This window comes from Pleurodeles waltl, chromosome 4_1, assembly GCF_031143425.1.
Source record: "Pleurodeles waltl isolate 20211129_DDA chromosome 4_1, aPleWal1.hap1.20221129, whole genome shotgun sequence".
NCBI classification, from domain to species: domain Eukaryota; kingdom Metazoa; phylum Chordata; class Amphibia; order Caudata; family Salamandridae; genus Pleurodeles; species Pleurodeles waltl.
In genome coordinates, this window is record NC_090442.1 from 999,523,990 (window position 1) to 999,549,485 (window position 25,496).

The 25,496-nt window shown below is 45.3% G+C and overlaps 1 protein-coding gene across 2 annotated transcripts in view; it reads right to left on the reverse strand.

Moving 5' to 3' along the window:
- The window catches only part of PRKAR2B (protein kinase cAMP-dependent type II regulatory subunit beta), a 511,441-nt gene that overhangs the window by 302,737 nt on the left and 183,208 nt on the right, over nt 1–25,496 (reverse strand). For both annotated transcript variants that reach the window (XM_069229843.1, XM_069229844.1), the window contains exon 2: nt 24,315–24,350. In XM_069229843.1, the coding sequence (XP_069085944.1) occupies nt 24,315–24,350 (36 nt within the window). The remainder of the gene's footprint in view (nt 1–24,314; nt 24,351–25,496) is intronic.

Consider the following 25,496-nt stretch of genomic DNA (forward strand, 5'->3'; position numbering starts at 1 on the left):
CACTGTTGCATAGATTAGAGTGGGAATGGTAAATGTAACCTATTCAAAGACCAATGTTTTCCCAACTGTTGCACAGACTGGAGAGGAAATAGTAAGTTTCACCCTTTCTTTATCAGGTTGGGGTGCATTTCCTGATGACTGACTATTTGCCCTCTTCCTGGCAGCGCTAACTACAACAGAATCAGGAGGTACCTGATGGGTGATATAATCAGGGTCAGAGGGTGCAGGTTTAAATTTCTTCTCTATTCTAGGTGTTATGATGCGTGCCTTTACCGGTTCGTTAAAGATCTGATCTGCATGTTTTACCATGCCTGGGAGCATTGGGAGGCATTGGTACCTAGAATGAGTTGAGGATAGAGTGTTGAATAAAAAATCCTCTTCTAGTGGCTCTGTATGCATGGTAACACCATGATATGCTGCAGTCCTAGCTATGACCTGGTTATAGACAGTACTATCCTAAGGTGGTAATGGTTTAGAGGGATAGCTGTCTGGATCATTACTTGGAATGGGATCAGGGCATAAAGATCCCATGGATCAACAGTGTCCTGTTGTGAATCATATGAATGAGTGGGTGAATGCATTGGTGTAGGGTTGGTAGGAGGAGAGGTAGGTAGGTGGGGAGAATGAGGAGAGTAAGTGAGGAGGAGAAGACTGAGGAGGTGATGGTTTCTCCTTCTGCTTTAGCACTTTTGCTGGAGGCTGCATAGTGTCCAATTCCTCCTGAAAAGCCAGCTTCCTCTTTGTTTTTAAAGGAGGTGCTGTAAGAATTCTTCCAGTTTCTTCATGGATGTGGACCCTGGATTGCCTTTCATCCATAATTTCTAGAATTGGTTCTACCTCTAACTCCTCTTCAGAGGTTTTGTGGCTTTCTTTAAGTCTTTTTGAAAGTCCATGCTCCTATGTGTATGTTGGTCTTTTCGGCTCAGAAGCCTGCTTTTTCGGGATCGAAAAAGATGACGAGGACAAAGGTTTCGGCTCCTAAACTGGCTTTCTAATTTTCGACTCCGAAAATTGATATCTACTTGAGTCGGAAACTGAGCTTTTTTTTGTCTCTGACGTTTTCGGAGGAGTGGCCTTTTTCGACGCCGAACTGGGAGGTCGGTCACCGACAGTCTTTTTTCGGGCCGAGCCATGTCCTTCCAGCAGTGGCGTACCCAAGGCCTTTTGTTTTTTCTTTTGTGAGGGTGCAGGGGCAGAGGTACTCACATGTTGTCCTGCTGTGACTGGTCTGTCTTCCTATGATTCCTCCTTCGACTCCGAATCTCGAACTGAGACTGCTGTCTGGGTCAATTCTTCCTCTTCTACGTCGAGATGTTCCCCTCTCCTCGACGCCATTTCGAGCCTTGTTGCTCTTCGGTCTCTAAGAGTCTTTTTCGATCGGAAGGATTAACAGGCCTTGCAGTTTTCTTCCCGATGGGCCGGGGAAAGGCATAGGTTGCAAACCAGATGCTGGTCTGTGTATGGTCACTTTGCGTGGCACCCAGGACAGAATCGGAATGGAGACCGATCCATGAGGCTTTCCACGGGGTCGGCCCGAGTTGGGCGCGCACGCCCCAAAGGGCAAACAAAGTTGTTTTTCCAACGGTACTGCTGTGTTGATGGAAGAATATGAACCCGATCAGTACAATACAGACGAAAAGAGATTTTAACAAAGTTTTCCTAATCGAAATCTCGGAGCGAGAGGAAACACGTCCGAACCCGACGGCGGAAAGAAAACAATCTAACAATGGAGTCGAGGCCCATGCGCAATGGAACCGAAGAGGAGAAGTCACTCGATCCGTGACTCGAAAAGACTTCTTCGAAGAAAAACAACTTGTAACACTCCGAGCCCAACACTAGATGGTGGACTAATGCACAGCATGTGTATCTGCAGCTACACATGCCATCGAACATACATATATATATATATATATATATATACATTCAGTTAAATAAAATAAGGGTTACAGTGACTTTATAGTTAGGCTCACATTTTAAAACATTTTAAAACATACCAAACCATAGAAATTCACCAGTTAGAGTTATATCATGTAACTACAACTTATTCCCTAATGTAACTATAACTTGCGCCCGACATGCACAGTTTTTTCCTCAAATATTACATTGATATTATCAGGGTTGTTATCAAAGATGTCATGAGTGTCATAATTTGTGGGGTAATTAGCAGTGCATGGCGAGGGCATGAGTTATAATTACCTTAGGTCCCGAGTTATAGTTACTTGAGATAACTAACTGTAACTGGTGAATTTCTATGGTTTGGTATGTTCAAAATGTGACCCTAACTATAACGTCACTGTAACCTTTGGTTTTTTAGGGAATTTCAGGTTTTTTAAAAATTCTATTTCCTAACTAGAATGTCCCTGTAACTTTTTTTAAATTTTTTTTTAGCATATGATAATTTTCATTACTATACGTTAATCCAACCACTACAGGCACGGCTATTGGGCGTGCGCGGCGGCAGTTGGCGACATGACCTTGCCTCAGCCAGGCCCTGAAGCCAACTCCCTATTAGCACCCAACCTTACACCGTGCACAGCCTTCGCCAGTGTGCAGCGGAGGTTGCCCACAAGAACTGGCCTGCAGCCAGACCCTGCGAACAACCCTCCCTATCTTCCAACCTCGTGCTGTGCACGGTCCTTTGGCCGTGCGCACCAGAAGTTGGCTGCAGGCCTCCGGGGGTGTTGGAACAGGTGTGAGAGGGTGTTTCTGCAGGTGAGAGTGGCTGTGAGAGTGTCTGTCTGGGTGTGAGAGTGTGTACATCAGTGTTTAGTGGGTCAGCGTATTTGCGGGTCTGTGAGTGGGTACATGAAGCTGTCAGTGGGTCTGTAAGTGGGTGTGTGAGAGACTGAGTGGGTCTGTGACTGGGTGCGTAACTGTCTGAGTGGGTCTGTGAGTGAATGTGGGAGGGTCTGACTGGGCTGTGAGTGGGTGCACGAGGCTCTAAGTGGGTCTGTGAATGGATGCTTGAGTGTCTGAATGTGTCTGTGAGTGCGTAAGTGTCTGAGAGTGAGAAAGAGACTGAAAGAGAGAGAGAAAGTGAGACAGAGAGCGCATGGTTTTTAGGTTTGATGTATGATATACTTAGAATGAGATATTTCCACACAATTGGAAAACTACGACACCAACGACACCCGCAGAGTTGACCGACACCACCTAGCAACGTGCAAGGGTATTGCTCGAAGAGAAATCTCCGGCTCCAGTCTGATGCCTGGGGGAAATTCTAAAGTAGGGAATCTGCAACTAGACGTCTCTATCAGATTAAGCATTTATTAAAATATCTGCATCTTAGATAAAAGCAGGTGCATAGCAATAACGAGGATAATGAATGACAATAGGAACAGGCATGCGACCAAAAATGTAAAACACAAGAACAGTCCTACCATACTGTCTAAATAGGAGAGTGGATCTATAGCCCCTCACCTATGCTAAGTATGAGCATAGCATATTAAGCCTAACCTGCCCTTCGGGTTTCCCCATGGGAGATCATCATCCCTCATACCTGATGAAAAGGCCTGAGGTCTAAAAAGACACCGTCCCCATCTGGTTCAGGGCTCGGCCGTCTAGCAGGTAGGTGTAGCGAAACTTGCAACGATCAGTATACAGTTGTGGTCATCTGGCTGGAATCTCCCTCTAACGTGTCTGGGACTAAGGGGTGTTTTATAATAAACCTGCTGACATTCTAAGAAATGGTCCCCACGTATGAGTGTATTGTTTTCTGTGAATGTAGGAGAGACAGCATACACGCGTATGTCGGCAATTCTATCTGACTGTAGCTTTGGAGAAAGCATAAAGGGAGCTGCATGTCCGACTAAGAACACAATGCTTTCCTAGGTGAAAGGACAAGAAGATAGAGAGAAATAAAACAGCACGCAAATGAAGCTATTGCTAGAAAAACAAAGCAATGCTGTGTAAAATATAATTATCTCCCAGCCTTTCATATCTGCCTACCAGAATGTGTTTCAGGCAGGACGTGAATTGAAGTGTTGAAACAGGCAGATTAATAACCTCATGTATAAACCATTCAGCAGAGGGCACCTCAGCCACAGTAAAAGGCAACTTTTCTAATTTCTCTATTCTCAACATCATATATATTGCTTCCTTCTTAGCCATCATTTGTTGCTGTCGCGTTAAATTAAATGTTAAAAAAATCTCCCTTGCGCTCACATGTTGCCAGGGGACGCAACTTGCATTTAGCATTTGTAATGTCCAACTTAACTGCATGATGGATCGTAACTGACTTTGCCCACGTTGCAGAAACAACACATCACTCTGTACTATAGCTATTGCAGAAGACACAATGGGCCTGATTCTAACTTTGGAGGACGGTGTTAAACCGTCCCAAAAGTGGCGGATATACCACCTACCGTATTACGAGTCCATTATATCCTATGGAACTCGTAATACGGTAGGTGGTATATCCGTCACTTTTGGGACGGTTTAACACCGTCCTCCAAAGTTAGAATCAGGCCCAATATTATTTAGGGTGTAAATGTTGTCAGACAAGGTATTAATTCCATTATCTACGGCGGCTAATGCTTTATGCAAGTTTTCCTGATCTATTTGCCTTAACCGGCAGCCGCTTCTTGTTGGGAAAGTATCCAAATTTTATTGTATGTTTCATATATGAAGCGTTTTCTGTGCTGTCTTCTGGGGCCTAACAGGTTATTGGACAGGAGACCAAGATGTTCTTTAACAGCATCTAGTGAGGAGACTTTCATCCGTTGCTGGCATTGTTTGCCTACACTATGGGGGTCGTTCTGACTTTGGCGGGCGGCGGAGGCCGCCCGCCAAAGTCCCGCCGTCAGAATACCGCTGCGCGGTCATAAGACCGCCGCGGTAATTCTGAGTTTCCCGCTGGGCTGGCGGGCCAGAAGGCTGCCCGCCAGCCCAGCGGGCAACCCCCTTCCATGAGGATGCCGGCTCCGAATGGAGCCGGCGGAGTGGAAGGGGTGCGACGGGTGCAGTTGCACCCGTCGCGATTTTCAGTGTCTGCTGGGCAGACACTGAAAATCTTGGTGGGGCCCTGTTAGGGGGCCCCTGCAGTGCCCATGCCATTGGCATGGGCACTGCAGGGGCCCCCAGGGGCCCCACGACACCCGTTACCGCCAGCCAGGTTCTGGCGGTCAAAACCGCCAGAGCCAGGCTGGCGGTAAGGGGGTTGGAATCCCCATGGCGGCGCTGCCTGCAGCGCCGCCATGGAGGATTCCCTAGGGCGGCGGGACACCGCCGGTTTACCGTTTCTGACCGCGGCAATGCCCAAGGATGCACCGCCAGCCTGTTGGCGGTGCATCCGCGGTCCCCGGCCCTGGCGGTTTTTACCGCCAGGGTCGAAATGACCCCCTATATGTTGTCACAATACCCGAGTGCTCTGAGGATATATAGCGAGGATCCGGCCTACTAGTTCTAAAACCCCCAGAGGAGTTCATAAAACGCGTTTGCCTCCCATTGGTTTCTACAGACCACAATAACCACCTGCCAGGATGTGATATTGATGTGTTATATGTTCCATTCTGTACCCATTCATTAAGCTGATCTTCAGATGCATTTATATACCTTTGCCATTTGTTAAATTTAGCAGGGACAGGAATACTGGGCGCATTTAGTTCTTCAATGTTTGCTAAGCCTAAACAGCCCGTTTGTTGTACTGTGTCATTTAAGAATATCATCTAAACAGGAATCATGCAAACTCGAAATAAAGCTTCTATACCTCGAATTTGCCAATCTCTTGTTCCCCACACACTTTTCAAATCAATTGAATTAACTCAATGTTCATAACCTACTATGGCCAATTGGGAAAGAAAGGAATCAGAATATATCAATTTTGTATCAGTCAAGAATACATTGAAATCTTTCATCACTAGCAATTAGAAATAATATGACTCAGCACTCTTGACATTGTGTCCAGAAAAATATGCAAACTTTTCAGGATACATTTTTGAACTGCCTATTGGCAGAATCGGGCAGTGTTCCCATTGTGCATATTTGAAAATATTTTTCGGGGTACTAGCTCCGTGAATGAAATGGTGTCCATAATGATTATAACAGAATATATTTCCATAACTTCCTTTAAATTGGTACACATCATCATTTTCAAAAACTGTATAATACTGTAGATCAGACATCATAGTATCAACTGTTTTTACATCCCAATCATCAGAATTCACTCCAGGTGTAATTACATCACTCAATGAAAGTCTGAACACATATAGAATATGAATGATCTCTGTGGGACCATACATGTTGAATAAGACGTTATCCCATACAATCCCATCGGGAACTGGTACTGCTGTAAGGTTCCCCAGGGACAAGTCTCTGCATATTTTATGTGAAGAAAAATGTGGTTTCAAGACTTCATCCACCGGTTCAACAGTCGAATGATCAGGAAGGTAATGACCATGTATAAGAAGAAAGAAAACAATGACAAAACCAATCCAAAGAAGAAAAGCAACCACAGTCAGCGATATCCATAAATAGTTCCAAGGATGAATTAGATAGTTAATTTTGAGCCCATATATCAGCTTTCGGGCTCTTGACAATTCAGTCACAGTCGAGGCGGATGGGTCTGAAGAAAAGTTGTCAACATCGACAAAGTAACCATCATCTGTATAAACAAATGCTGGAGGTGTATTTGGAGGAGGAGAAACTGCTGAAGATACTCTTGGTGGTGTGTAGTATGTTAAAACATCCATTTGTGTTGAAGTTGTAGAAGGCTGCTCTATATCAGCAGGACTCAATGAAGTAGTAGTCAGTGGAACCAATGAAAGCTCATTTTCCACCCTCCCCAAGCTCAGAGAGGTATCGGCGTTGCTGTTGAAAACCTGCAGAGGAACATCCTGGTCGGTAGTGGGAGGGATTCGGGCACTACTCAAGGGTCCTCTAGGTCTGCAGTGCAGGATCGGCCACATGGTGTAGCTTGACATTGTCAATGGAGACAAAACGATTCTCTTTCGAACCAGGCTGCGGTGGTAGTATAACAGTTCTGGTACTGTGTATTCCCAGGACTGGGACAGGTGCATGATAAGAAGGACCAAACTCCTTTGTCACAGCAATCTTTTCACATACCAGATCCCGCAGCTTGGGAATCCAGCCGTTACTGGTACATCCCTAATTCCATAGGAGGCAGCACTGGCAGATGCGTTGTCATCATGCAATTGTTGTAACTCCTGCAAGACAGTGACACTTCAATTTATGTCAAAAGGCGTATCTGCCGCCTCCATGCCAGGACCATTAAGATCTGGAACATACATTTGAGTTCCAAACAGGCACTCGTATGAAGTACGCCCACCCAGGGACCTTCTAGGCATATTATTAAGTGCTCTCTGAACTACATACAGGTGTGTAAACCAACTACGACCCGTGCCTAATACTCTTGCTGTTAAGGATTGTTTTAAATCACGGATTTGTCGCTCCACAACACTATTTCCCTTGGGATGAAATGGAGACGAGTAATGCAGTTGGACCCCTAATGAAGCCATGGTATCCCTGTAGGCCCTTGAGGCAAAGGCAGGGCCCCGGTCCGAATGGAAAACCGCAACAGCATATGCAACAACATAGACTTGCAAATCTTTAATAACAGTTTGAGCGTCAGCTGAGTGCTGTGGCCAAACCCATAGAAATCTGTAGCATGAGTCTACAGCGACTAGAATGTATTTGTATGCACTGTCCGATGTCAGGGGACCAAGATGGACCAAGTACACACATTGTAAAGGTTTGTTAGAAACTAAGAGGGGTGTCTGTCACAGCAAAGGACATACTGCGTGGTCTATTTGTAAAGACCTGGTCACGAATAGCGTGATTGCAATATTGAGATTGTAACCCCCACACCAGCATGTATAGATGCAACTCCCTCATGTGCTGTTTTAATAACTCTGGGCCTAAGTCTTTGTTGGGAATCACTCGGACCCGACTCCTGCAATTTCTACTTATGCATCAAATATGCCTCCCATTCAGTAGGAATATTTAGTGGGATAGGCTTTGGACATAGGTGTGCCCTCAACCGTCGCTCCTATAACTGCTAATGTTTCATCATCCACTCTCATTCTAGAGCGTGTTACTGCTACGACAGAAGCCAATGCTACTACCAACTTTGCTGCTTCAACAGCCAAAGTGTTGCCTTCAACGTGTACTCCAACATTTTGGTGTCCCAGTGTATGCACAACATGGACATTCAGTAGCTTTTCCTTCAGATCCGCTACCTTCCTCCACAGAACTCTGTGTTTTATGGTATTGCCTTTTGAATCTCTGAACCCATTTTGTCTCCAGTAATGCAACGATTCATTCAAGGACTGGACACAGTAGTACGAATCACAGACAATCAGAGTAATCTGGTCCGGATCCGCAGGTTCCAGTGCCATCACCAAAGCCCTAAGCTCTGCAAGTTGTGCTGAACAGCCACCTAGAGTTTGGGTGTATGTTTTTTCAGAATGGAACTTGCTATCCTTCATATACCCACTCATGACTGGTCAAGCAGCTGAGTACTGGTGTTTGGTGCCTATAGCAGGTTGTGCTGAACCATTGGTATACAAGATTGTTTTGTATTGTTCAATAGGTAGTGTATTTGCTGGAACAGGATATTCAAGTTCGTATTGTAGGAATTCTTGGGTCTGTAATTTGGAATCAAACACAGAATCAACATCAGTGGCCGTCAGAGACATTGCCCATTGTATCCAACGTGGATATAATGCTTTAGCGTTCGGCATGCTTGCTTTGGTGACTGTCACGGATGTCTCAGTATATAGTATTGAGGTGTCTTTAGCCTCCAGTGAGACAGAGATACTTAGGAGGATCTGATTTTTCGTACCTGACCAAACGCTGGTGGTGCCATGTTGCGTAGGTTCTCATCAGCGTAATGAGGCTACTGGATTTGGACGGTAGGATCGTCTGGATTGTGGGTACTGAGTACAATTCCACACCTGGTGACACCTGTCGGCCTAATCCGAGGTTTCCAGCTAACTAGCTTCACCCCATCTCTGACCGAGATGATTGTGGCAACCGAGCTCATGGTAAGGCAGGCTCTCCAGGGAATCGTGGTACATCAGATCTCATCCCATTCTCTCAGTTACTAAGATCTCACTCGGGCAAAGACAACAGAGGCAGAATATACTTAACTAAGCATTTATTAAAATATATTTTTCTTAGATAAAAGCAGGTGCATAGCAATAACGAGGATAATGAAAGACAAAAGGAGCCGGCATGTGACTAAAAATGTAAAGCACAAGAACAGTCCTCCCATACTTTCTAAATAAGAGAGTGGGTCTATAGCTCCTCACCTACGCTAAGTATGAGCATACTAAGCCTAATCTGCTCTTCGGGTTTCCCCCTGGGAGAATATCATCGCCCATACCTGATGAAAAGGCTTGAGGTCTAAAAAGACACTGTCCCTATCTGGTTCAGGGCTAGGCCATCTAAGCAGGTAGCTGTAGAGAAGCGTGCAGCGATCAGCATACAGTCGTGGTCATCTGGCTGGAATCCCCCTCTAACGTGTCTAGGACTAAGGGGTATTTTATAATAAACCCGACCACATTCTAAGAAATGGTCCTCACGTATGACTATGTTGTTTTCGTGAATGCAGGAGACAAATCATAATACGTTTTTCGGCAACCCTATCTGACTGTAGCCTTGGAGAAAGAACAAAGGAAGCTGTATGTCCTACTAAGAACACAATGCTTTCCTAGGTGAAAGGACAAGAAGATAAAGAGAAATAAAACAGGACGGCAAATTAAGCTATTGCTAGAAAAACAAAGCAATGCCTTGTAAAATGTAATAGGGTGAAAGTGCACAGTGGCAGGCCTAGTTAGCTAAAACAACATGTCTAAAACCTAACTAACAACAAGACCATGTTCATAAAACCTTGGCATCTTCCCTAAATAAAACTAAACATATTTCTCTTTAATTTAACATTTAAACATGTAAATCACTTTTATTCTAGCAGGCATCATAAAGCTTGATCATATCCCTTCTACTCCTCAATGTATAACTCTTCCCACTTTTGGAGCTTATTAGCTTTTTCATTCTCCCATGTAACAACTATGTTGATTATTCAAAGGTGGAAACCCCTCTGAAGTGGATACCTCAGCACTTGTTCAATGTACTAAAGCGTGTACCAGTGCTTAGTTCGTAAGATAATGAGTGATGGTGCCCAAAGCACTGCTCAAAAGACAGCAGCCTATTACCAAATACCAAAGCAGCATTGTCCTGAATCCACCTCATGCCTCTTTAATCCACAGCCAGACAGGCACTCTAATCTGTCCCTTTATCTCACTCTTGTAGGCTAATTTTTTCTCCTTTGTTGATGCTTTTTCTCTCTTTTCTTCCTTCTTTCCCTTTTGTGTGTTTTTACCTCTCTTGTTCTCAGGAAATGTCTGACTTGGAAAAGTATGTGCTGGTGTGCCTCGCCAGTCCCAAAAAGGTATGCCGGTATATCATTAGAGTATATAAATTAGCCTGAGATCCAACTTCTCAAAAGTGGACGTACTTGTCTGTGATAGATGACTCTACCACCACATTGTCTCAGGACATTGGGATGTCTCTAATCACTTGTGAAGTGAAGACTTTGAATGTGATTATGGATTTTAAACTTTCTCTTAAAACAAAGGTAACCAAACAATAAAGAATCCCATGCTGCGCCATGATACTATTGAATGTATCATTCTGCATTTGGGATTCCCCAGAAGGACAGGCCATGATACCATGAATACTTTCATATCTTGACTCTGCTGCCATATCTTGACTCTGGTCATCTCTGGTAATCTAATCCTCAGACTACAGCAAATCGAGAAAACTGTGGTCAGACTAAATCTAAACCCATGCAATCCACTCTGTATTACACATCAGGCTACTCATGGGGCAGGACAAGCCTACCTTCAATCCAAACCTAGAACCTAACATCAAAGGAGGAATCTCAAATCCATATAGGCCACTCTTGATCATTCCCTCATTCAAAAAAACCCCAGACCAGCTGGAACTCTTTCTATAATCAGAAAGCTAAGCTCTGGACCCCCTTCTCTGCACCAGTAAGAGTACTTAGCAACCATCTAGATTAGAATTCTAAAGTGCCCAAAAGGCCTGGCTGTTCCATAAAACAAGATATGTCAGGCAGAGACAAAAAGAAACACTGGTGTCTATCCTATGAACCTTCCTCTCACTCTCTGGCGTGTTCACATTTTCATGCCTAACAGCTTATGTAAACAGAGGTAAATGTAGACTAAGAGGGCTATGTAAGGCGCCAAGCAATGCAAGTACAGGGGGACTTATTGGTTACTTTGCACAACAATAATGAAATAACTGGGCAGCAGATACACATTGGGTAACCCTCAAGAAAAAATGAAGCCACAGGTAATCCAGTGGTGCCAGTCTGCCAAGCAATGCCATCTAGTCCTAGGAAAGACAGTAATATTCATGAAGTCAGGCTGATGGTTAGGGAGTCCTATGAACAAGTCATTTTCGAAAATATTTGTAGATATCGCTGATTGAGTAAATTGCTTTTTCTTGCATCATGTGGTGGACCAATGACATCAGCTATGGAAACTATCTGTAGCTGATATATACTTCAATGCTGGAATTATGCCATTTCTTGCTATCATGAGCAGTAAGGACATGCTTTTTGGAATTCTAGGTCCTCTAAAAGTGCCAATGGTGCTTCTTCCAGCTTCAGGAATGTACTCTAGCCCAAGATTCCTGGCAGCATTTTTTCAGCCTCCTGCCAGAAAGCATGGATCACAGTGAACCTGAAGTAAGGTAGAGGATGCCTTCACTCCTTGCCCCATCTCAAACATTTGCCTCCCTCCACAAAGGCTTCACACTCTTGCTCTTACCTTCTGAATCTAATACATAACAAAAGAGGAAGGCAGCTACATAAAGTTAAATGCACATGTTTGCCAGGGTAATGGGATGTCTGCCATGCAATGAGACACTTGCTTAATCTAATCTGTTTTGTGGATACAGTATGAAAGCAATTGCTTAGCACTTTGGGTATGTAAACATGCATTCCAATATCATCTTTTTAAAAGCTTCAACTAAGATGTTTCCCCATCATTCTAAGTCAAATATATTATAACATACAGTTCTCCCCCTCCACTTTGTGGAGATCACACAAACCCAACTAACCAGTTTGGCTATGTTTCTTGAAATCCCAACAGTGTCTTGTAGATAATTTCTTACTGAGTGTCCCACTGTAGTTCCATTTCCATTTCAAACACACCAATACAGTTGAAAATGTTCTCTAGATGAACATTTTAAGCCCAATTTAGGCTGCTGACTCTCCACTACTGCATTTATCCTAAAATCATACATTCTTTGTGAATAATCGGGATTACATTTATACATCTATATCTTCAAGCATGACAGTGACCACTGTAGAACCTTCTACTTCCCTCTTACGTCTCTTATATTCCAGCAGCAGCTGTGAGTAGTCATTAACATTGTGTGATTGCATTCCAAAAGAGAGCCACTCCTAAACACTCCCTTTAAAACTGCTAAGAACGACTGGATGTAGTTGGGTGATGAACACAGCAATCAGAAATAATTGGGTACATCTTAAACAACATTTCGGGGTACAAGTATTGATAGAGACTGTCTTAATTATCTCACCTAAGGGAATCCAATGTCTAGCTGCAAATTTCTATAACCTATTCCAAATGTATCTTCTGTCTTCTATTATTTAATTTATTTTTAGTTAGATTATTTATCAATTACAACCATCATCCCCAGGGGATATTCTGCACTGGACCAAAACACCAACACTATAGACTCAAAACCAATAAAGAAGGGAAAAGCCAGGTCTTCAAGCGTTTGCGAAAATCAAGGAGATCCTCAGTGGGACGAATCTCCAGAGGTAGGGAATTCCAGTGAAGTGCCACTAAGTGACTAAAGGAGGGGCCGCCCATTTGGTTATTAGGGCTCGGACACATTGAGGGGCATGGCCTAGGAACATGACCGCCAATACGTAAAACTCCACAGCTCCCGGCTGGCCTCATCCTATAACCTTTATAATCCTGCATAATCCTTTTCCCCCAAAGTGGCTAAGCTCTTGTCGCACCCCACAGATAACAAGGAGTGTCTGTGAGCTGTGTTTGCGGTGCCTGCAAGGTCAAAACAGGAGCCACAGGCTCGCTCAGCCTGCTGTGAGCCTGGGCCAGGATGCAACCCTGAGTGCAAAGGAGCAGTCGGAGAAATGTCCTACCCTTTGCAAGTGCATCAAACTACCACCACAGTAACCAATTGCTTAAGCGGGGGCAACCACAGTGGCGGGACCTGCGAGCAGGGCACTGTCAGCCCCCAAGAAGGGCACCCAGCTGGATTGCATGAAAGAGAAGATGGGGGCCGGACAACTGCATCTGCTGTACCCTGAGGCAGCCAGCAACACTACGAAGTGAGCAGCACCCCCTCCCCCCGTGACGGCATTCTTTGCCGTGGACCCAGATGCCCATAATCGTCGGGAAAGGGTGCCGTGGGCCCACAGCTGCTCCTCAGGCTGAGCTGGTGATCGCCCCTCGAGCTGCGTAGAACTCAGTCTACTGGGTGGCTGCACCAGTGAGGTTCGGCTCCTGTGGGCCCTGGAAGCAGAGGAGGTGCTGCGGGGGCATGCTTAGTCCCGTCGGACCCTCCCCTTCAGGTTGGAGGCACTAGCAAGAAGCATTGAAGGTGAGAGCGACAAAGTGAAGCGACGCATTTTGCTTTTCTCCACAGTGGCATAGTGACGTCTAATAGCAATGCCTTAGATGTCTCTAACTCACCCCAAGAAATGTGGAGGGCTCCAAGAGGCGAGCACATGACACCACAGTGGGAACCCGAAAGTAACGCCAATGGTACTATGCATTTCTGACACTCAGCAGACCTGGGGTCAGGACCCCCAAGCCATTGAAGCTACAGCCAGACAAGGCATAGAGCTCACTGTACAGTGAGGATGCTTGATGCCCCCCGGAGGGGCACAGAAGGCCACACCTAACTGCTGGTCACACATAGCTCCAAGAGGCCCAAGTTACTGAATACGACGGTGACGAACACCGCTACACGGCTGTGATCACCCCTGGTACTTAAAAAGGGGTTAAGAGCGAGTGGGTCAGTGGACCTAAGATTTGGATAACCAGGTTGGGGACTCCCTGAAGAGTGGCGGAATCCCTGCCTGTCAAGAGCTTGCTCCACAAGGAGGTGCTGATGGCTCCCTAGGAGGGTAGTGCAGTAGAATGTGTGCCTCATTAGTGGGCACTCCTCTGGGCCTGGCCTGAGTCCACACAAACGGTTGCTTCACTGGCACAGTGGCCTTGAAGCAAAGAGCCCTTTGGCGCATCATCTGGGACCCCCGCAAAGCGGCCGGAGCCATGGGCAAAGACAAAATGGGCTGCACTCATGCCTTTAACACAATTACAAAATACACCACCCCAAAGCATCCTACCCAAAGGATCACAAGCCAGTCAGCTGCCATGGACACTGATGACCCCATGGAGGGTCCAGCAGAGCTTTCTAGGGCAGACTTCTTGGTGGCTATTCAGGGGCGCGGACAGCTCTTGAGCACCAAATAGAGACTATGGGCCTGATTATGAGTTTGGCGGTGGAACTGCCCGAACTCCAGTGCGGTGGTGGTGAGGCCGACGTCAAGCCGGCAGCCTCACCTTCATCATATTATGATGTTTCTGCCGGGCTGACTGGCAGAAACAGTGCAGTGGCATTGGCCTTGGCTCTAATAGACAGCCAAGGCAAAAGCCAGCACACACAGCTCCCTCGGAATGCACATTGTCTGCCATAGCAGACAGTGCGCATTCTGAGGGTGCTGATAGGGGAACCCATGCACTGCCTACAAGATTGTTGTGGGCAGTGCAGAGGCCCCTTGTTGCTCCCAACTCTGCCTTTCCGCCAGCCTTTTCATGTCGGGGACCCCGCCATGAAAAGGCTGGTTGAGAGGAATGTCGTGATCATCATGGTGGTGACGAACTCACCACCACCGTGACTGGCCATGACTTTCATCACTGCCAAGGTGTCAGGATACCTGATTCTGGCGATGGCCTGGCAGGATTGTAATCTGTCTGTCGGACTGCCAGAATTGCAGCAGTCGGACCGCCACCGCGAGTTTGGTGTTCTCAGGACTGCCAAACTCGTAATGGCGCCCTATGTCTGTTGAATGTGGCGGATAAGGTACAGCCTCAGAAACCAATATTGCTGCTCTGCAGGGAGAAGTCAAGGACCTCAAGAAACAGATGGTGCAGATGAAGAAGGACACTACAGAGTTTGATAGAAGGGCTGAGGATGCTGAGGGGTGCTCCTGCCAAAGTAACATCAGAATATTGGGATTTCCTGAAAAAGAAGAGGGAGCATCCACCGAACAGTTCTTGGAAGACTGGACTGAGTTGGAACCCCAGGACCAGTCATAACTGTTTGTTGTTGAGAGAGCGCTCAAAGCCCTTGTTCCTCCTCCCCCCATAGGGACCCCACCCAGAGCAATCATAGCCAAATTGCTAAATTATAGGGGGAGAGACTGTATCCTCCATCCTGCAAGGAGGCAAGCTGTCCCCTGCTTTAGCACCAGCACTATAGTCATATACCTGGATCACAGGAGGTAGGTCTAGGAACAACAAAAAATTTTCATAGGGGTGACGAAGAAGCTACGCTCCCTCCAACTGAGGTACATGCTGCTATAACACACAAAACTAAAAATCATCTTTCAAGACAAAACTAATTCTTGTAAAAGCCTGGGGGAGGTATGGGAGTGGCTTGAACTGAGGGATAGCTCAGAAATCACGGGGGTGAGGGATAACAAGAAGCAGAACTGGGGGACCTGACCACGGGGAGGAACTCCACGTCGTCCATCAAGCAGTGACAACCATATTTTTACTCCCCTTGGATCCCAGAGAGTCACGTTTGCAGAGGTTGGAACTATGTTATTACACACTGTGCCCTCACAGCTGGGGGTGGAGGAGAATGACTTGCAGCTGCCCTTGGACAAGTCAGGGGATGAAACACCATGCAAGTTGGAAAACACGATACCGGACTCCATGGACACCCCTGCACAGGGCAGCGATTGAGACTTGATGTCTGCAAACTTTCTGATAGTAATGGTAGGGGGCAGGTGGGGGATTGGCTGATGAACCACGGTGTGAAAGTGGGGGGCTACTTCGGCTTAACAAAGTGAAGTGACTGCTCTCCAAAGTTTGACTGCTTTGTGTGGATACTTAGAGCGAGCATATCATGACATGAGGCTTTACTGCAATAAGCAGTAGGTAGAACTAGGTGCTGGTACGATAATCAATGATGCAAAGAATGCTTGAATTGCATGGGAAATGTGCTGTGTATGGATCGTAGCGAGCATTGGATGTTTTAGATGTTAACTGGTTCCTGTTATGCTAGTCCTGGAAAACATGTCGGGTGGGCATTTATAGTATGATGATTGGACTATATTTGTCCATGGGAGGTTTTACGGGGGTGGGTTGGATTAATTGTTTGGATTGTTTTGTTCAGCAGCAGATGGCAGATGCTAGGGCTACATGCAGGCAGGGCGGGGCTTTGTTCGCCCGCACAAGCGGAGGATAATGCAGGATGACTTTAGAATACTAACATGGAATATTAGGTGCCTAGGCATATATGTAAAACGGTACAGAGTCGTCACATTTTTCAAGCGGCACAGGATTAATATAGCATGCCTACAAGAGACACGTCTCACAGATATAGACGTCCAGCATTTGGCAAAAAAATGGCAGGGTCAAGTATATCATTCTTCGTGTTCTATTTAAGCTGAAGGAACTTTGATCTTGGTTGCCCCTAAAATCCCTTTCTCCCTCACTTATTCCAACCCTGACATCAGGGGCAGTATGTCCTTTTACATGTAAAGTTAGAAGGTCAACTGCTAACCCAACTAAATATGTACGCCCCTAATGTGGATGACCCGGGGTTCTTTCACATGATGTAGGACTTATTGGTGCAGGACTTAGGCCCCCCAATAATGTGGATGGGTGAATAACTGTGTGCTGGATCCTAATCTGGACAGGATGCCTCAGAGGGACGGTACAAACCCCAATTTGACGGAAGCTCTCAGGGGGGTGATGCACAACCTAAAACTCCAAGATGTTTGGAGCCTGCAGCATCCCACTCAAACAGTATTCACATGCCACTCCCTGACCCACAATACACTCAGCCGACTGGACAGGGTCTTGCTCACTGGGTTCCCTGGACTAGACAACGTTGAGGTGAAGCACCTGGCAAGATTCCTCTCGGACCACTCCCCGGTCAGCTGTAGGATGGTTTGGGGAAAGGAGGGAGGGCAATCCAGAGCACGGTGGATGCCTGTTGACATACTTGAATACCAGAAAAGGAGGAAGGATCTCTCTGTAGCTCTCACTGGTTATTTGGAAACAAATTGGAGCCCAACATCCTTTAGATCCCCAGAATAGGAGGCCCTCAAAGCGGTTGGGTGGGGCGCATGTCTTAGCCTCATATACAGGGTGCGTAGGCAACTACAGTCAGAACTCCTCCATGAGGAGCCGGACGTAGCACAAATACAGGTGAAAGCCCCAAGTACACTCGATGGACAGGCCAGGGAATTCTGCATGCGTTGTTGGATCACATTTCGGACCGCTTAGACAAATACACCCTATGTCAATACCGCCAAAGATTGCACTGGGAAGGGGATAATGCAGGAAAGCAACTGGCCTGCATATTGTGCAAGGAAACTGCCCGTCCTATAGTAATGCATTTATTGACTCGCGAGGGTAAGAAGGTCACTTCCAGACTAGTTCAAATGACACCTTCAGCAGGTGTACGAAGCAGACGTGAGCATTGGTGAACAGCACTATATTAGGTTCCTAGAAGGGTTAGCTATTCCTAAACATAATCCGCTGGCGCTAGAAGCACTGGAGGACATTGGAAGAGCTCCAGGCAATTTTGAAAGACTTTCTGCGCTCAAAAGCACCGATAGTGATGGCTTCCCACCTGAGTTTCATCAGACCTTCACAGCACCACTTTTATAAAAGCTCCTGGAAATTTTCTTAGAGGCCCATGCAAATGGTGTCCTACCACTGACCATGAGGGAGGGTGAGATCTGCATGCTCTTGAAGCCAGGGGGTTTGCAGGCTGACCCAGCTACCTGAAGGCCTATAGTCATTCCCAACACAGACATGAAAATACTTAATAAACTACTCAAAACTCGTCTGCATCCCTATATGACCCAGCAGCTGGTATATGAAGACCAGTGTGGCTTCATTTCAGGTTGTAACACTGATATGACCCTTGCAGACTAGCCTATATACTTCATGAGGTCCAAGACCTAGATGAGGAGATGGAGTTGGTAGCTATCGACTTGGAAAAGGTATTGAATATTGTGGACTGTAGCTATTTGCTAGAGGTTATGTGGATCATAGGTTTTGGACCAAAGTTCTGTGAAGATTAAGGTGGGGGGCACCCGTTCTGAGGGGGGGACCCCGGGACACGGCACAAAACAAGGCTGACCACTATCCCCACTTTTATTGCACTTGCAATAGAGCCTTAGGCAATATGAGCATGCCATGAGCTGCACCTCTTGGGCATACAACTGGGGAGGTACACATAATATCACTTTATGTGGACAGTGTATTGTTCTATATGTCTTCCCCCAGGGACTCCATGCCATCATTGATTTGGCTCATTGAAAGTTTCAGGGTGCTCTCGGGACTTGGATTAAGCAAAGGCAACCCCTTGATATTCCTGCTTGCTTTGCTGGCTGGGGGCACACTGTAGAGCTACCACCCCGGGCCTGCACTGGGAAACAGCACACTTCAGGTACCTGAGCATCACAGTGGCAGACACAGAGGCTCGTCGACTTAGCCTCAATATAGACAATGTGACAGATGGCCTCAGTGCACCAATACAATTCTTGAACACCCTGTCCTGCTCGCGAATGGGACACCTAGCCATCTCTAAGATGGTGCTGCTTCCGAGATGTCTCTATGTATTACAAAACTTGTTATGTTACATCTCAGTTAGGGTTTTAAAATGCCTAGATTCCCTGTTTGTCTCACTACTGTGGGCGAGTAAGTGCTGTAGGGTGGCCCTGTCGACCCTAAAAATGACCTATGATGAGGGAGGTATGGAAGCCCTGAACCTTGACTTATACTACTATGCCACACACCTACAGCATGCAGTCTGATGGCGAGACCCCAGAGATAAATGGGAGAAGAGCTTGCTGGTGGAGCGAGTGGAGGTGAAACGCTTGCCCAAACTCCTAAAGAAAGGTGCTGTACTCCCACATACGGTCCCACAGATATTGCGGACCACGTCCTCCATCTGGCAACTATTTGCCCAAAAAGATTTACAGAGGGCCCCTTTCCACCGGGAACTCCTGGTCTGGATATTAAAACCAGTCGTCCACTGATGGAGGAAGTGCTCTTCCAAGAATGGAGCGTAGGTGGATGTAGTACGCTAGGCAACCTTTAACCCAGCATGATCTTTATATCTTCTGAGGAGGCATGCACCACATTTGCATTGGGGCAGGGTCACTTCCTGCATTATGCTGGATTCGCTGATATAGCCAGAGAAACTTGGCCCACCTTCTTAGAGGCCCCTGGTCCAACACTATCCCTGGGAATCATCCTGACCTGCGGGGCAGGCCGCCACTTGATCACACCATTGTATAAAGCCATGAGAGCTGAAAAGGATGGGTGACATCCACGGTCGGCCAGTGAAGAAGTTGGGTGTGCAACTAGGGGAAGTGGGCTGGGCACATATTAACACCCACAAACACTCGGTCTTCTACAGTGGCCATTTTAAATAAGCCCCCTTTTACTTCCTGCACTGGACTTATCTAACCCCCAAAGATCTCCACTGGATGTCAGACACCCTTTAGGATTGCTGCCCTAGATGTGGGGTCAGCGGCACAGGATTCCTACATATAGCATGGGAATGCCGGGAGGTGAATAGGTACTGGGGTCTAGTAGTAGTGCCCCTGAATAGGTCTGTGCGCATTGCTCTGGATCACACCTTCGCATTGCCTTTTGGGTAACATCAAATGCCCAAAGGGTAAGAAAATGGCCTTTAAGTTGCTACAACTGGCGCTACTGTTAGCAAGACGCTAAATTGCCATATCCTGTATGGGGTGAAGAGAACCTGACTTAGAATGCTGGCATAGGGATGTCAAGGACCAGGCCCTAGCAGGGGGAAATACATATAAAATTCAGTAGAAGGGACAATAAAGTGGCCGAGAAGCTGGAGGTATGGAGGGCACTCTGCGACAGACTACTGAACCTGGATGACACCTCCAGTGCCTCAGAAGGTGACAATATGACTGATGAAGATGAGGGTCGGGCAACTGGGAGGGAGGAGCAGAGTCACGTCCAGGGTAGGCACCACATTACCATGTCTTAGATAGGGGGAGATTTTAATGACAGCTTATGTGTCATAAATTACTTGGCTGACAATTGCCTCGTAATACATCTTCACTGTATTTGCTTGATGGAACCTGTCTCTGCTACACTACCACATCCGAGGTAGGCACCACATTAACATGTTATTGATAGGGGTAGAGTTTAACGAACGCCTATGTGTCATATAAATTATATATCTGATAATTGCCTTGTATTGTGTTCTCATTGTATTTGCTTGTCGGAATCTGGCTCTGGTACACTGTCTACTGCTGTATGTTGGTTTGTTGGAAAACTGAAAAAAAACGTTATGAAAAAAATACAAAATATAAAGGATCAGACACATTTCTTTTGCCAGAGGAATCCATCTTGAAGGGATGAAAGTTCCTTCTTGGCATTTCACTTAAAACATGGCTTCTTCCAAAGTAATGTGCAGCCCCAGAGAGGTGATTCTATCTTGGACTGAGCTAAGACTCATAGATACGCCAAATAGTTCAGACTTGGACCGTGAAACAGTAAAGTCAGCTATGCATCCAAATGCCTAAATTATGGTAGATTATGAACTGTGGAGGTATCTCACAATAAGCAACACACCATCTATAGCTAGTGCTGAGAGATACATTTAGTCTCACCATCCTATTCAAAATTCCATGTGTTGCTAACTGCTTCAGAGCCCCACATAAGAACAGTAAGTCCTATTTCATTTTACAATACAATACAATTCCTTACCCAGCATTGATAGTGACTCAATACTAATCACAAATTGGCAACTATACTAGGTTCTCTGCAGTAGGTTGTAAGTACAAGAGACTATGAAACCAGTGGATAGAGCTTTAACTAGATTGACATATAACAATACATTAATACTTATCAGACCCTCTCCCAATCGTTTTAGTGTCATAATTCCACAAAACCAATTACAACTCAGTGTCAAAGTCTTTTTCAAACATTAACCTTGGTCCATCTTCCAATGAATCTTAAACTTAACAAAATGTAAATGGCTTTCGCAGTATATTTCCAAGTGCAAAAAATGCAGTCTCACTCCGATATATGAGTGTCAATAAAATCCTTTTCAATCTGTTGTCAATTTCCTCTGCTAAGATTTGGCGCCACAGTTTATAGATGGGTGGATGAATTGGTTAGCAGTTGGTAAGATTTTCACCTAGACTGGGTAGGATCGTATCCAGTGCTCTATGCAAAGTACCTGGGAGATAAACTTCACCAATCTCCTTGTTCTTCCTTGTGGCCAAATGTGGGGTTTGGATACATGAAAATATCAGATAAAGAGCCACTCATTTCCTATCAGTACCTTTGTGCCTACCAAATAAGCACGCTTTAATTACCTGTTCAGACACAGACCTCTATGTTCCCACACAGCCTTGTGATAACTTAAAACAGATTCCCTTAAAAAGCTACAGATAAGACATCATCACTCTTCTTGATTTATCTCATACATTCTCTCATATTTCTAAAATTATTCGTCATCCCTGACTGGGACTTCAGCATAGTTCCCATTGCAGCTATCCTTTCATGCATAGCTGTAATGCCCCTATTCTTGGAGGGTAACTAGTCTGAAGAGTCACTTCATTTGTGCTCCTCCAGGTATATTCTAGTATGTTTGTATGTGGTATTTCTTTAGCGTAAACCTAGCCAAAAGATGATGGAGTGCTTTACAGAGTCAAAGACAAGTGTAAAGTAAATGAGTGATAGAAGAAGCTGAGTTGTGACAGTTAATGCATTGTGAGGTACTGTTTTTTTAACAAGGTGAGTCTTCAGTTCTTTCCTAAATTAGGAATTACATTGGGGCATTTCTGATGGATACAAGAATGCTGTTCCAGATCCAGGGTGCATAGATGGAAAAGGCCAGCCACCTTGTTTTATCTTTTTTATGCTTCATAATCTACAGTCTAATGGTGCTCTGACAACAGGTATGCTGAGAACCACCCAAGATAGTGGGCTTGTCTGCAAGATAACCAGGGGTGCTAGTCTTGACAACTTTGTAAATGATGCAGCTGGTTATGAAGATACAGTGGGCCTGGAAGGGGAGCATTTAGAGTTCAATCAGGATGGAGGTGATGTGATCATTCTTCTGGAGGCATTGTATGAGATATGCTGCAGGGTGTAGGATGCCCTTAAGAGGTGCGTGTGTGTAGTCCTGAGGGCCATGGATTAGACTTTTACCAATATACAGATGAAAGAGAATGGTGGCTTGATTGGCAGTTCTGAAGTGACTTTTTGGAAAAAACTTTTCACTTTCTGTGGAAGAGAAAGCGGGTACCAGGCCATTACTGTTCCCAGCAGTGGCCCCTCCATTAGGGCAGAGGCTTGTCTCCACCCTGCTGCCAATGCTGCAGCAAAGGTGAAAAATAAAATGTAATAAAATACTTTTATTACATTTTATTTTTCCATTTCCTCAGCTGAGCTGTGTTTGGGGGTGGGGCCACTGCTGCTGACTGGCAGCAGGGGAGTGGTGCTCACTCCACCAGATTACACTGCGCATGTCATTTTGGCACACTGTGTTGCCATGGCCAGTCTGACATGCGCAGTGTAAACCTATCCACCCAGCTGTCTAAGACGGCTAGGTGGAGAGTAGGCACAGGCCCACCATTACTTCCAGGAGTGGCAAGGCAGCCTGCTCCAGACAATGCTGGTGCAGCTCTCTTGCTGCTGAACATTATCAACAGCATGAAAGCAGTGTCTGGATTGGTGTGGAGAATTCCACTGCTGCAGTCAGAGCGCTGACGGACTCACGAGAACTGGAGGAGGCGAGCCAGCAGATGTAAGTGCATTTTTATTTTTTAATTTTATTTTGTGATCAGACTCGCCCTCAACGCCGGAGCTGTCAGTCGTGGCTCCACATGCAGCTGGTACCCTAAATATTTGGTTGGTTGCCCAACTTCATGTTTAGGGTACCAGTCGTCACTGACTGTTCGTTGAGGATGAGGCTGGTGTCTAGGGTGAATCCTAGTGACGTGGCATATGGTGAGAGTTGTGGTTTGAAGCCATCAACATTCAAGTCATTTAGCCAGGTTTGTACTGTTTCGTGTGTGTTCTTCTTTTCAAACAACAGTAATTCTAAGTTGGTTGAGCTATCTTAACCTGTGGCCAGGGGGACATCATCTATGATGTGTAAGGTAGTGGGCCCCCTGCTGCATTGTGATCTGAAGATAGACTGGTAATCGTCCAGGAGATGGTTAGCATTAATATGATCTTGGGGTTGAAGATTTAACTTTTCAATTATCTTGCCAATAAATGGTAGGTGAGTGACTGGCCATTAGTTGGCACGGTCATCAGGATCTAATGTAGGGTTCTTTAGGAGGTGGGGGAACTAGCCTGTCTTGAGAGCATCTGGGAAGATGCTTTGGATGAAGGAGGCATTGACAATTGTTAGGTAGGTGTAAAAGAGCTTCCGCAGAGAGAGCTCTGATAAAGGAGGAGGGTTAGATGTCATCTTCGTACTATGCTTACTGTGCATGGAGTTATATTTCCCTGGTGTATGCGCAGGATCCAATTATTGCCCTTGTAATCTGCGAATTACACTTCCTCAATGTTGTTCATTTCTAATAGCTGCTTATTCTCCCATACCACATCCTGCCCACTGAACAAGTTATTCCAAACTCAGTGGCCCTGCCATATCCCAACATACAAGGGAAAGGTTTCCAAGAATAAGACTTTTTATTTCAGAAACTCCCTTTATTTTCCTGTGTGGCACCAGGACCCCAGACATCCACTATTACAAACTGTTGCTGCGCTAAAGTGGATGTTGATTCCTATGAATAAGTTTTAAAAAACTGTTTCCCATAGCACATAGCACAGCAAGAAACAGGAAGGCACCACTCACAGAAGTACAATTTATTTTGACACTTATACTAGAAAGAAAGTATAGTCCAATAACAGAACTGCCTTGGTTTTCAAGAAAGTTATGTTACAGTTCATTTACTATTTCTAGAAGATTGTACACAAATGCAATAAAAACTGGAAATGTAATTTGCTTACCTGATGCACGACGAGTAAACCTGTTTATTACTGGAGCTGTAAAAAACGGAAAATAGTGTAAGATAATAGAGTAGAGGACATTTGTGTTTTACAAATATTTGAAATTTCACAAAAACTCTCAGAGCAGACTTGCATGCTATTATGGTTATTATGTACCAAATTATAGACTTTAGGGTATATACTGATCATGTGTAAAAACAAGCACAGTGATATGGTAAAACTGAGACAGAAAATAAGGTGGGTTTTGCAATTATGGTGAAAGGAAAATCAATGTAGGTAAAATCAATGTCTTCTTACTCCAGGTTATATGCGGGCCTACGTCCCTTCAAAATGTTTTCTGATACCAGTTACCTTAAGTGCCACTATCACAGTAGTATAAAGATTAGCATATAACTGCCTGACCAACAACTCTAGTAGAATCTCCATATTGGAAATTAGTACAAGGTCCATATTTGCACAGCGCCAAGAGTGCTCTGATATGTAACTGTCAATAGTGCCAACATTACAAATGCCTAAAAGTGACAGATGTATTCAACTCCCAGTAATTGCCTATGGTGATACAGTGTAGAACAGCCCCAGAGCAGAATTTTCCCAGAGTTTTGAGAAGCAGCAATCACAAGATCTTCAGTGCCCAACCAGCAAGCGTTGGGCTCCTAGTTACCAATATTGTCGGAAACACTAGTCCCCAATTATTCTGCTGTCCACTGCACACAAAGGTATAGGTTATTCTGTGTCCACAGGTGAAAGTATCCAAATGAGTCAGGTGACCAGTGAGTGACCAGTTCTCATTACAATTAGACATCCCAGTCCAAAAAATGTGCATAAGACTTATCAAAGAGGTGCAGAGTATTGGGTGAAGTCTACCTCTGTAAGTGTGCGTGCTATGAAATGTGGATCAGTGTATTGTCGGATAGTTGATGGTTTGTTTGACGTGGTTTTGTGTTTCGATGTTTGCTTCGATTTCTGGGTGTACAATTCATGCACTGTGATTATCATGAGTTAATTTATGTAGTGATAATAAAGGGGTGAAATAGTATTATGGAGACTCTGAAACACATACAACTTCAGTATTGGGCTAGATGCTGACAATCTGCTCACGATAGTCATACTTTATGCCAAATATTGATGTAACACGGTCAGATGCTTCAACAACAAGCCTGGTATTGCCAGTCGTCGCTCACA